The following is a 13,791-nucleotide window of genomic DNA, read 5'->3' on the forward strand; positions in this document are numbered from 1 at the left end:
GTTTATTCTTATTCTCTGTGAATAGAGTGCTTGGAAATTTCTTATACTGTCTGCAACTTTAGTCTGGCAGATTTTATGTCCATGTAGCTGCAGATATAGATGTAACATATGTCATTAATGCAGCTGCATTTAATGAGGATGTTTTAAGGAGAATTTTCACTTAAGATAGACCTATATTCATCCCAAAGAAAATGTTTGTGCCAAAGATGTAAAATTAAAAATACATACATAGTCAAGTAGAATAGAACAAATGAATTTACATGTAAAACTAAGGGAGGTACAAGTTTGAAATGCAAAGCATGAATGCAGAGGTGGAAGAAATCCTCATATTTTACTAAGTAAAAGTAGCAATACCACAGTGTAGAAATACTCTGTATTTAATATGTTACTTAAGTAAAAGTACAAAAGTATTAGTGTCAAAATATACTTAAAGTACAGAAAGTAAATGTACTCGGTATGCAGAATGGCCTATATCAGAATATGCGTATTACTTAATTATTGATGCATTACATTGCTTTAATGTTGCACCTAGTAAAGGTGTGTCTTTTTTACTTTATGTACTGCCAGGTAGTTTGTGAATTCACCTGTGGATCAATAAAGTCATATCTTTATCCATAATAATACATAATAATCTGTAGATTAATCTGTTAATTGTTGATTATATTTTGTATCATTAATCTGAATCTGCGAAATGCATTGTAGCTAAAGATATCAAATAAATGTAGTGAAGTAAAAAGTACAAATTTTGCCTCCAAAATGTAGAGTAGAAGTATAAAGTTGCAGAAAATGGAAATACTCAAGTAAAGTACAAGCACCTCAAAATTGTGCCTCATTTAATTTTAATTAAAAAAAACAAAACTGCAACCAATTTGCACACTTTTCTAATGTACAGTATATAGTATGTTATTTTATGTTTAAACTTTTTAAGAATTGGATAATATGTTAGTTGTAGTAGTATGGTATATTCATAGTGTATTCTAATATGTTCTTTATATTGTTCATTTTATTTATGTTAATTTTATTTGTATTTACTGTTTCTGTGCAATGCCTGGATAACCTGCTGCTGTAACAAGAATTTCCCTATTTGGGATTAATAAACTACATCTATCTATCTATCTCTCTACTTAGGTACACCACTTCTTGTAGATGCACTTAGTTACTTTTCCACCATTGCATTGATGAAAGCTGGTTAAAAGATTTTTTTTTAAAAAAAGGTGCTAGTGCTTAAAGTAAGTATATGTTTACAATAAATAATAATGTGTTTTGTCGTATTTTGAGAAACTGAAACTTTTTTTTTTTTTATTGAACAGATTCAGATTTTCAAACATGACTCATAGATCATTGCATTAGAGTAAAAGGACAAGGTGCATACAGAACAAGAACAGATAAAATATGTAAAATTATACATGAAAATAATAATAAATAAATTAAGGGCTATAGGGCTGTATACCTGTAATTCATATTCTTCTATTATGCTAAGAAGTTTCTCAGCATTTTTGTTTTTCATGACTTTAAGGGCATTTATGTAAGAAAGAAACAGAATGAAACACATTAAACCTATAGGTTTCACTTTTGTTTACTTGGATTTGTGCAAATAAGATTTTCCAAGAATGAGAATGTTATTCACCAGAAAGTCATCTTATTGTTATTATCCATGACAAGACCATAAACAATGTCCTTTTGAGAGAAGTTTCCCAGATGAGAAACCTTTGAATAGAATAGAATAGAATAGAAAACTTTATTGTCATTGTATTAAATACAACGAGATTCACAGTTGCCACTTCTGGTCAGTGCTTTAAAACAAATACATGACAAGACTAAACGAGGCAGATAAAACATATAACAGGTAAAACACACACAGTTATAAAGCAAATAAAAACAGGTAAAGTAGATGTAATAAATAAATATAAACAGAAGTTCTACACTACAAGTATAAAATATAAAAATAGATATAATGTGAAAAGAGGTAATTGCACTTGTAAAATAGGTAGAGTAGATATAATAAATAAAATGTAAACAAAGTTGCACTTGAGTTGTATATTGCATCAAGGATATATTGCACAGATAAATGTTTTTATTGAACAAATTCAGATTTACAAACATGGCTCATAGATCATTGCATTAGAGCAAAAGGACAAGGTGCATACAGGACAAGAACAGATAAAATATGTAAAATTATACATGAAAATAATTAAATTAAATTAAATTAAGGGCTATGGGGCTGCACCTGTAATTCATATACTTTTATGTAAGAAAAAAAACTCAGAATGAAACACATTAAACCTATAGGTTTCACTTTCATATACTTGGATTTGTGCAAATAATCCAAGAATGAGAATGTTATTCACCACAGTCATCTTTGTTATTATAATAATAATAATAATAATAATAATAATAATAATAATAATAATAATAATAATAATAAATAATAATAATAATATGTTTTATTTGTATAGCACCTTTCCAAACAGTTACAAAGTGCTTTACATAGTGCAAACATCAAGATAAAAACAATACAGAATAAAAACATAAAAACATAGGCCGAAATAAAATGTTGAACATAAGACTTTTGTACAAAAAGTCTATGACATTATTGTCCATAACAAGACCATAAACAATGTCCTTTTTGAGAGAAGTTTCCCAGATAATAATAATAATAATAATAATAATAATAATAATAATAATAATAATAATAATAATAATAATTTTATTTGTAGAGCACTTTTCAAGCACAAAGTGCTTTCCAAGGAAATTCACATTATGTACAACAGAATACACTGAAACATAAATAATTAAATAAAAAACAATAGAATGGGAAAATAAAGAAACATATACATACACAAGCATTTACATATTCATATAGTTACATATGCACATATATACACATCAACACACAAGCATACAAAAGACGAGAAACTTTTGGGAAAAGCCAGTCATGTATATCAAAGCCATAAAGCTGCAGAATACATGCAATGAAAGAGAAACTGAAACATAAAAAGCAGCATTGAGTCCTGCAGCATGTGTTCATGTGTTATACCGCCGCTGTCCTGCAGGTGTCGCTGGACTTTAACTAACCAATCCGGCTGCACAGGAAGTCCAGCAGCACCACAGTCTGCTAGTTAGCTGCTGCTCTTTAGCACGTTGGCCGAGGTTTCTCAGTGTATTTACTAACAACATTACCCCTTTAAATGCAGCGATATTTATAAGTTAATGATTCAGTTTGTGTCAGTATCAGGAGGACAATGTCGGACAAGAAGCGAAGAAGAGAGAAGGAGGACCGACGAGAGCACAAGAGACACAAGTCCTCCAAACAGGATCTGGAGAAACTCAAAACACACACGAAGAAACTCAACCAAGAAGTCCAACAACTGAAACACGTCGAGACCTTGTGAGTAATATCACATGACAGCTTCTTCTGTTGAAGCTTGCAAACTTATGCATGAATTATACATGTTAATATACCAGTTTTCTCTCCTTATTGCAAGTAATCCACACAATTAACCTCAGTGTTGTCTTTATTTCCTGCAGCTATGAGAAACCTCCACCAGGACTCATCAAGGTAAACACATTTAAAGGTCCCATATTATAAAAAAGTGAGATTTTCACGTTATTTTATTATAAAGCAGGCTTAAGTCCTATATAAATACTGTGAAAGTATCGAAACACTTCAATCCACACGGAAATACACACAGCCCGTATTCAGAAACTCTGCATTTGAAACGAGCTGTCTGGATTTCTGTCCATTTGTGATGTCACAAATATACAATATTTAGACCCTTGACACAATTTTAAACGTAAACATTCTAAATGTGTCCCAGTTTATTTCCTGGTTGCAGTGTGTATGTGAATGTCATCAGCTGACAGGAAGTACACATGGACCCAAGCTGTTGCCTAGCAACGCAATTCTGTTGCAATTCCGTCAAAATGCGCTAAAACGGAGCGTTTCAGACAGAGAGGGTAACTACAGGTATATTCAGGCCGACAGTATGAGGAAAATATTTTTTTTTTTGAACATTACAGCATGTAAACATGTTCTAGTAGAAACACAAAATACAAGTATGAACCTGAAAATGAGCACGATATGGGTCCTTTAATGAATGCCAAGCAGCTTTGGACTTGACACATGCAGTTATTATACAGTCAAAGACATGAAATGCCCAGAAGTGACAGTGTTTACTGTTGCAGGAGCATGAGGACAAACCAGAGGACTGTATTCCTGCTGAACCAGGAAATGAAGCAGCCAGGAGCTTCCTGGCCAACGCCCCCACCAGAGGGCTGTGGATGCCTCTGGGGAAGGAGGTGAAGGTGATGCAGTGTGAGTACAGATGCACTAATTCAGCAATATCACAGAGAGAGAGAGAGAGATATGTGTTAACTGCTGTATTTTGCAAAGATTTCGTTTGTAACTGGATGTTCCACAAAACCTCAGGGACATTTCACTCAGCTACAGAAGTGAGGTTGGTTGTCAGAGGTGAAGCTCATCTTTAATTATACACTTTTGTAAAAGAGAATGAGATCTGTCCTATGATACAGCCGCTTGCTGTGAATTTGATTTTCTTTTTCTTTTTTTTCATTGGTGTTTTGAACTTAAATTATTGATCTCTTAAGTAAGTAGCCGGGGAATAAGTGGGATAATGTACAGCTAGTGGGTCATTGTTATGAAAGAATCCCCTTCAGGGCGATGCAAGACCCCTCCGCTCCATGTTGGGGTGCAGCATCGCCCTGTAAGGGTTTCTTTCACAACAATGAACGGCTCGCTGTACATTGTCCCTTACTTAACGTACAAAACATACAATTAATATGCTCTCCTCAAAGCCACCAGACTCCAGTCAGACAACAGTCATTGTACCTCAATATTATTATCAAAACACACCTCATTCAAACTCGAAAGAAACAAAATAAAACTCATCAAAACCATCTTTGTAGCCTTTCCACTTTTCCAACAATCACCAACTCTGGTTTGAGAGTTTGAAAGAGAGACTAAGTAACGAATATTAAAAAAACAGTAACATTTTCACTGTTTACTAAACCCTGTTTTCCGTTGCATTCATGACGTTGAATGTGCCACGCCAGGAAAAAAAAAACAAAAAGGCATACTCGTCTGCTGGCAATGGGAAAGGAGTCTGTCACCTATTTTTAGAGTGTTTTCCCATGTTTAAAAATCCTGCATATACTCGCTAAATTTGGTGGGAAAAGGGTATTCGTCTTCACCTTAGACTTAGTACTAGAGCTCAAGAAAGTTGCTGGGTTTTGTGAATAATACAATATGTGAACACTTACACTCTCATATTCATTGAATTATGATGGAAAAGCTTTTGAAAGGTTTAAACCTGTGATAGACTTTGAGATAAACACCCTGTACACAAATTAAATTCATATCATCTATAGAAATAACAACAAATAACACTTAAAGTTCAGGAACTGTAGGTGGGAGTATTTATCCTCCACGTGTGGGCAGCGGTCCTAATAGATGACAAATGTAACCACTTGACAATTAACACCACGTCTATTGTTTGTCTGTTGCTAGAGATTAATTCTGCTGTTGGTGGAGATTACCTTCTGTCTTTCTGGTCAGAGACAAAGACTGTCCTTATAGTCAGTGTCCATTCATTCCTTCGTCCCACTCATTTTCATGCTGCATGAACAGCCAGGGATTTAGGGAGTCAGTGCACATTCACACAGGCCCTGTACACAAGTTGGCATTTGTTCTGCAGAATCTGAGCATCGATGCTCGCTCGGCTTAATCCTTTGAGAAAATGTTTGAATATGTCATCGTGTTTAAAGGAACAGAGAGACGCCACTGTGAATGATATGGACATGACAAAACCCAAGTTAATAAACTTTGTGGTCTCACTTTACAAAGACTCTCAAGTTATTCATGGCAGCTACACTGCCACTTAAAGTGTTGAATATTAAAACAGTGTGAAGTTTTCACAGAACTTCTTCACTTCTTTTCAGCGAAGCCACCCAGTACTGTAGGTCTGCGTTTTTATAATGAGGCGTACATTCTGCAACACGTCGCTATGTGGGCAGGGTTGTTTGAGTGCGTGACTCAAGTTGTTTTCTTTGGCTTTTTTGTATTACATAAACAAAAGGAAACATTTTTCTTTACCCTGAATTCATGTTTTTCTTATAGCATTGGGTTTAAATGAAAAAATATTGCCAAATAGGTGCTTTTTTCTTTTTTGCTTTGACACCAAATCGCCATCGTCTTGTCTGTCAACTCTCTCTCATCCTGTGTTGTGAAATCTGACTCCTGCTACTCTGTGCTGTACACAGAGCAGACACTTTCACTTTCGGTTTATAGCGTCCGACTATGTATTGATAACACAACGCTGATACGTGAAAATTAACTAAATGGGTTTTATTTCTATAAAAAAGTAAAACGACGGTGGAGGGTGGGGGGCAAGTAATGTAATCAGTGGGTGTCCGAAGACTAGTAACACTGACTACTGCGGCAAGCCTACTAATCGCTGCAGTTACCGCTGATAACGCCGTCCCGACCCACGTCGTGGTTGCGGAAGTGTCGCCCCCACCCTTTGCAATTTAGCACCTTTAAGATTATTTTGTCAAACTACTATTCCCAAGGTCAAGAATGTACTTTCATTACCATATTTGATCTATTTTATAGCAATGATGTACCTGTCACATCAGTCTATCTGTCCCAACCACACAGATTTATTATTTGTTTCCTTTGCTGCAGGTTGGAGATGCAAGCGCTACGGCCACAGGACAGGTGATAAAGAGTGCCCGTTCTTCATCAAAGGCAACCAGAAACTAGAGCAGTTCAGAGTGGTGAGTGTGTTAACTGCTTAGGAAAAAAATGAGCCCACCCGTAGTTTATTTAGGAAAAGGTGTCAATGAATGTAGGTTGTGTCAAGGTCAAGGAGCTGTGACAGAGACAAACGTTTGTGTCTGAGAGCTGGGCTGAGAGGTTAACAACAGATTTGGGGCATATTTAGTTTACACTAAGGAACATGTGGGCAGCAGACTTCTTCACACAGCCTGTTCCAATGTGCCTGTAATGGAGCAATACTGACTTACTGCAGGAACACACAGCCTCTGCAACGATTACCATAAATGCAACTGTGTCATATTTTCATACCTCGTATTGTCATAGGGAGGTTTTTTTTTTAAAATGCTAACACTAGAATCGGCACGATGGTTGAGGGGATCATTTCCTCTGAATGTAGCAACTCTTATTGTAAGTAGGTATGATTTGTTTCCCCCCTTTCTTCATAGAAGGTAATGACAGATTGACTTTTGGTCTTTTAGGCTCATGAAGACCCAATGTACGACATCATTCGAGAAAACAAAAGGAATGAAAAAGAAACCAGGTACATACACTCATTTTTATTTTAATCATGCATGTTGTTCATATCCTCTGCTATAATTTCCCTGAGTAATAGTCAGATTAAACTTTAATAGATTGAAAGGACAGACAAAAGACAGTTTTTTGAGGCGGCTCTCAGACAGTTCTCCCACAGCGCAGTGGGACAATCTCAGATGACCTGGAAATTCTCTCATGGTGGCTGGTTCTCTGTGCCGGTTTCTAGCAAATAGTGTTTGACGCCAGGGTGTTTGAATTTGAAGTTTGTCTACTATGAAGGGTCAGTGTAGGGGTGTGTGTGTGTGTGTGTGTGTGTGTTTGTGTTTGTGTGTGTGCATGCAGAGCACCAGCACAAGCACGCTTTTGTGTATTTTTGCATGCATTACGAAAAGGTTATTCAAAGGCCAGCGGCGCTTTGAAGTCTGAGTTGCGTGTCTGTGCCACATTAATTTTGGCATCTTCTTTGAAAGGGAAGTGAAACAGTTCAACCTTCGCCCAGCTTACTTTACAATTGCATTTACAGTGTTGTGTCTCAAGTTGTCCTTGAAAACTTTTATTGATGCAATTGTAGGAATTAGCTACTTATTAGAAGAACTTGCATCTATATTCTTTTTGAAAGTTATTTTTTTTTGCACTTCTTCAAGGTTATGAAGACATTTGCAGTTGGATATTGGACTTGGACCATTTGTCTTCTGATATGCGTTCCCAAAATAGCTTATTTTGCATTGCCCATCTAATCTTTTAATCTTTTCTTTCCTATTTCTACTATTTTTATTTGTATGTCACATATTTTGATATATATTGTTTTGGTAATAGTCCCAGATGTTTGAGAGTTGCCCCCCCTTTCTTCACTAGTTATTGCAGCTTATGGCGTTAACCCTCTGAGATCCACAATAGAGACGTTCTTTTAAGGGGTTACAGTGGGGGTCTTTAGGGGGAGATTACAGGTCAGCAGTAGATGTCACATAGAAGTGGTGTACATCATCTGAAAGCTAAGAACCTGAAGATTAATTTGAGATGCAGCTCAAAACTGTGTGTCAAATTGTTCTAGTCATTAATCCAAAATAAATATTAATGAAATGACGAATTAATTAAAACATGCGACAGTGTGTGAGGGCATAGAACATTATGATAAAAGTATATGATGGCCATTACCTTGCTCTATTATGATTCATATGTTGTTGCAGAATTTTTTACCACTCAATAATTGATAAAAAATGATCAATAATCCCTCCAAAATACCACATTAAGACGCCAAGACCTTGAGGAACGCCATAGAAAAAGCCATGTTGTGATAAAGTATCAAAAACATTTGACATTTGGAGATTTCTGCAAGAATTGCATTTTTTGGCGTTTAGATGACGAGCACTTCTGTTTCTGTTCTAGTTTGTGGCTGTAAAGTTTCATGAGGCTGTGATTATCCTAGAGGTCACCACAGGTCATTTTATACAATGAGGTCAAATTAAAAAACAATGGTCTCAATTAAATGAAATGGTTACTATGGGGACTAACATCACACATGAATACAACTGGGCTCATTGGAGCCACAAGAGTCTCAGCGTTACAATTTATGCAATTACAAGACTGTTTAGGGACCCCTGTATGCAGAAATATTCAAATACACCATTATTAGAATAGGCGAAATAACACATTTATACTGCACCCAAAAAAAACCATAGAACCCATTTTCATTCACACATCTTGAGGTCGGAGGTCAACGGACCTCTTTGAAAATGGCCACGCCAGCTTTTCTTTGCCACAATTTAGCGTATCTATGGAGCGTTATTAAAACTGAACCTGCTACAGCTTCTGAAAGACAGTAAAGTCGTTGCGGGTCTCTGGGAGTTAACATAAAGATGTGTTGTTGTACATTGTGAATTCGATGCCTGACGAAGGTCAGTGACTGAAACGTTAAGTCTCTAATAAACTCAGCGCTGACAGTTTGCAGGGACTATACCTTTTTCTTTCAAACGTCTCTGAGCTGAGGGAAGAGACATTTTTTTTCATAATTTAGCTGTAGGTTCGTGAAGTGCTTTTATGATGGAGTTCACTTTGAGGACGAGAGGTACGCTTAAAGGAGTAGCTCAGATGATCACGCTGCTCCGCGAGATCTTAATGAGGCCTGATGGACACTTCACAAGAGCATGTCAACCTTTTCTCAGAGAAACACTTTCACGGCTGAATAGTTAAGTCTTCAAAAAAAATTTTTACATTTCTGATATCATCACTCTCGGTGTGCCGGCTCACTTCTCTGAGCTAATTAAAGGGCATATACTCCAGTGGCCTCCAAGACTGAACATCATCTTCTCCTTCCTTTCTGACTAATGTTTTATATTTCAATGAGCAGTGTGGTGCTTTCTTCCTCACTCATTCTGTGACGTGATGATGTTTTAATCTTGCTTCTCGAGTCTTTTATGGCTGTGGATAAGTAGATATTCACCAAACCTTTAAGTAACTATCTTATTGACTTCTTCTCTCCTGGTTCAACAACCTCTGTTTAAGTTCAGGTGAAAGTTATCTTATCTATTTTAGTCGTCTGAGCTCGAGCCTCGTATTTAAGCGACAGGATGACCCCGTTATCCAGGTGTGTTCTGAAAATCCTCCACACACCTGCAGATTCAGCGGGTAATTGGGCACTGTTGAGAAAGTTACTGGAAATATGTAACACAAGTAGGCACTTGGCTGACAGTCCGGAAATGCCGACGCTAGGACAAAGGCGGCGGCGGCAGCGGCGGCTGCTGCGTCTTGCTCAAGGACACTTCACATCAGTTGTGTTTTCCTCCCTGTACTCGACTCTAATCGCACCTTCTCTCCTCCCCGTCTCTAGGATCCAGCAGCTGCAGCAGCTGCTTCAGGACACCACTTCCTCCTCCAATTCAGACAGCTCTTCCTCCTCCACTTCCTCCTCCTCCTCCTCTTCGTCGTCTGACCACCATCGCAGCAAGAAAAGGAAAAAGGGGAAGGAGAAAACGAAGAAGAAAGAGAAGAAGAAGAGAAAAAGGAAACGAAAGCACAAGTCCTCCAAAACCAGTGACTGCTCGGATTCAGATTGAGTGTTTTTGGAACATGCTGATATATGCACTTGTATACTAAGTGCTTTCAACATAGAGAGAGACTGAGTGAAGTAGTAGATCTTTAACGCAGTAGTGAAGTTCTGCAGAATGCCGGCACTCTGAAGACCTTTTTAAGCCTTTTTCTCTGCAGGTTGAAGCTATAAAAACTGTAAGTCCACTGTGCATGACTCCCCCCACCTTCCCAGCCGTTTCACTCCCTCCAGGGTGACGACTTGCATTTTGCATCCTCTCCGTCGGCTCGTGCAGCACAGGGTCATATGGCACAGCTGCTTAAGTAAGTGCGTGTATGCGTGCCTTGGTGCATATGTGTGTCAAAAAGCATTAGCTGCATGAGTAATGAATCCGAAGTGATCTGAAATGAGCCCGCTGGTGTAAGAAGATAATGTTCTTTTCACTGGGGTTCAATAAGATAGCATGTCAGCAAATACAGCGTGTTATTAAGAGATTGTATTTTCCACCATATTTTTGTATCCCTGCCATCTCGCTGGTATTAAATACTTTGATTGTAGAGTGTGTTAAACGCAGAGAGAGAGGTGGAAAGTCCAAATTAGTACAGTGAGAATTTGTCTTCCACACACAAGCCCCCGAATGTTGCGACTGTACATAAATATTTGGAATGATTTGAGGTTGGAATATGCTCATTTTGCTCTGAAAAAAAAAAAAAAAAGCCACAGCGATGGGGGAAAGAATGTATGTGAATGTGCTCCTTTACGCCGAGAATAAAGATGGCTCTCTTTCTCCAATGTTTACCCCGCTCTAGGCTGCAAAAACAAAGATGTTAACAATTTTGGCCCTGGCTTAAGACTATATCTCATATTGATGACGACTTAATCGTTTGAGGACGGCGCGGTGAAAGCTCCACACGCAGAAAGTCTGATCATTAAAAAGTGCACGCCACAGTACCGCTGTGACCTTCCTGAGAGGCGAAGAACGTTTTTCTTTTGATCTATCAGTCTGAGGATACTTCAGAGAGTGTTTCTCAAAAATAATTTCACAGTCTGTAACCTACACAATGCGGAGCGATTCTCCCCTCTCTGCGCTGAGCTGTACCGTCAACAACTCATCACACCAGCAGCTCACGGTTAAGCTACTTCGCACAAGACTTGCCCTTTAGGCCACATTTGAGGAAGTCTGGTGCTTCTCTGTCATGAGCAGAAACATTTTGAACAGGACTCCCTGTGGAAATGAACTTGAAACATTCCCTTCTCCTAATGACCCTGATAGAGAGACAATTACAGTAGAGCTACAGGGAACAAGCAAAACTAGATTTCCATTTAGATTTGTGTCTTAAGCTTTCTGAGTAGCTCAAATGCTGCAGGGAGTGTATGTGTTTATGTGAGAATTTACAATTCCATCAAAGAGTGACAGATTATACAGCCAGCAGAGCGCTTTAGTTGATGATAGAGAGCTCCTTCTCTCATCTTCTTTCCTCTGTCCATCCCTTTTTCTGGTGCTCTGACCAATAACCTAAGATAAATCAGCTTCATTGAAACAGTCTGTTCCACGTCGACTTCTCTCTCTCTTTCTGAGTAGAACAATGAATCTCCCAGATGAGATTCAGTCACAAACTGCTCAGAGGGAGGCTGCGCCACGTAGAGAGAATTTGGTCAGCGGAGAGTCTTTTATTGAAGCACTCTGTCTTTTTGGACAAGGGACAGGTCAGATTGAGTGCCAGGCCAGACTCACTGTGCAGATTGTGTTAGAGGGCGGCCAACATATTTGCAGAGTCTTTACGACTAGAGCACTGCGCTTAACTCGCGAATATTAATCCTGTTTTGCCAAACGGGAAAGATGCAGTAACGAGGTTTCTCTCCTTTTTTTTGATAATGTGATATCACCTTCACACCAGATGTGCTGCAGAGGTTGTGAAACAAGGGTGTGTTCAAATCCAAGTGAGTTACACAAACAGGGAAAAGTCTATGCATAAGGGGAAAACAATCTACGGTTTACCTTGTGAGATGCAACAAGACACAAGAGCGACTGCATTTTATTGGATGCAGAGGTACACTATACTGCATTGCAGTGGTGGAATGTAACTAAGTTACATTTATTCAAGTATTGTACTTAAGTACAAATTTGAGGTAATTGTACTTGAGTATTTCAATTTGATGCTCTGCTACATTTGTCTGACAGCTTTACTTATTAGGAAATTATCGTACTTCTTAAGCAAAATCAGGGCCGGCTCTAGCCCTTTTGGTTTCCTAGGTGAAATTTGGATTTGGAGCCCCCCCGCCGCCACCCGCAGCGCCGCGTTAGGGTTCAACCCCTCCATAACCCTAACCCTATAGCCCCATAAACCGCAACACACATTAGACATCACAATGGTTTTAAGACAAAGATTTTTATTTTCATAAATAACTATTTATTATAATATAAATAAACAATTGGTCTCTGATATTGTTGGATTTAAAGTGTTTAGTCAGTTTCACTACAATGAGAGTCACAGGGGTTAAAAGTTTCTTAACTTTCTTTCTTATTTATTTGTTCGTTACCTCAATGCAGAAAACGAGGAAGGGCGCCCACCGGCATTTTTTGTTTTGTTTTGTTTTTAGAGGGCGACCACAAGGTGGTGCCCTAGGCGACCGCCTAAATGGCCTTTGCCTTAAGCCGGCCCTGAGCTAAATAAACTGTTTAAAATGCCTCTTGGATCAGCTGGAAAATACATCGTCACAAAGCTCTAAACAGGGCTGTTTTTCTGAGCTCATGAAAAGTTGACTTTTTAGAAATTTGTGTATCTCACAGAACAGTGACGCTACAAATATATGTTAATCTTATAGAACATGATGCATTGCTGTAGATTAAACCAAGCAATATAAAGTAGTCAAAAACATCTACAGCAACATCGGATGTAATAGTAAAACACTGACGGGGAACATTTTACTGCACTATCAATACTTTTACTTTAAGTACTTTTTAAAGACTTACATACTAAAGTTTTGATTGCAGGGCTTTTAATAGTGGAATATTTTTTACAGTGTGGTATTTTTACTGAAGTCAAGGATCTGAGTACTTCTTTCACCACTGCTGCATTGTGAGCTTGCACTTTATTGGATGCATCATGCAGTACTTAGAGTATATACTGACCATATGGGCTGGCTTAAAACCACTCCACTGCCTCTTTGCAGTCTCAGATAAAGAAATCACATCCTCTGATCTACCGCTCTGAAGCTGAAGTCAGAGATGCACCATAACTCAATGATGGGAACAGAACAGACGAAACAAGAAAAGTTTTGTTTGTTTGCCGATGTTTCCTTATCCCAAGGGTTAAAACAAAATATCATTTGAAACTAGTATTTCACTTTGTTGTTGTCAAATAATCAGTTTGCCTTCTGTTGTTTTTGTATCAGGCGTACTCGCCTTCACAGCCCATGTATGTACAGTCAAATT

General features: G+C 38.0%; 1 protein-coding gene across 1 annotated transcript; it reads left to right on the forward strand.

The window, feature by feature from the left end:
- Positions 1-3,046: 3,046 nt before the first annotated feature.
- Positions 3,047-11,147, forward strand: rp9 (RP9 pre-mRNA splicing factor). The gene is made up of 6 exons (XM_037795586.1): positions 3,047-3,388; positions 3,529-3,559; positions 4,186-4,315; positions 6,704-6,795; positions 7,276-7,337; positions 10,158-11,147. The coding sequence occupies exons 1-6, from the start codon at positions 3,243-3,245 to the stop codon at positions 10,381-10,383; spliced, it is 687 nt and encodes a 228-aa protein (XP_037651514.1). The 5' UTR covers positions 3,047-3,242; the 3' UTR covers positions 10,384-11,147.
- The last annotated feature ends 2,644 nt before the right edge of the window (positions 11,148-13,791 follow it).

The sequence above is a fragment of the Sebastes umbrosus genome, chromosome 15 (genome assembly GCF_015220745.1).
Source record: "Sebastes umbrosus isolate fSebUmb1 chromosome 15, fSebUmb1.pri, whole genome shotgun sequence".
Classification (NCBI taxonomy): domain Eukaryota; kingdom Metazoa; phylum Chordata; class Actinopteri; order Perciformes; family Sebastidae; genus Sebastes; species Sebastes umbrosus.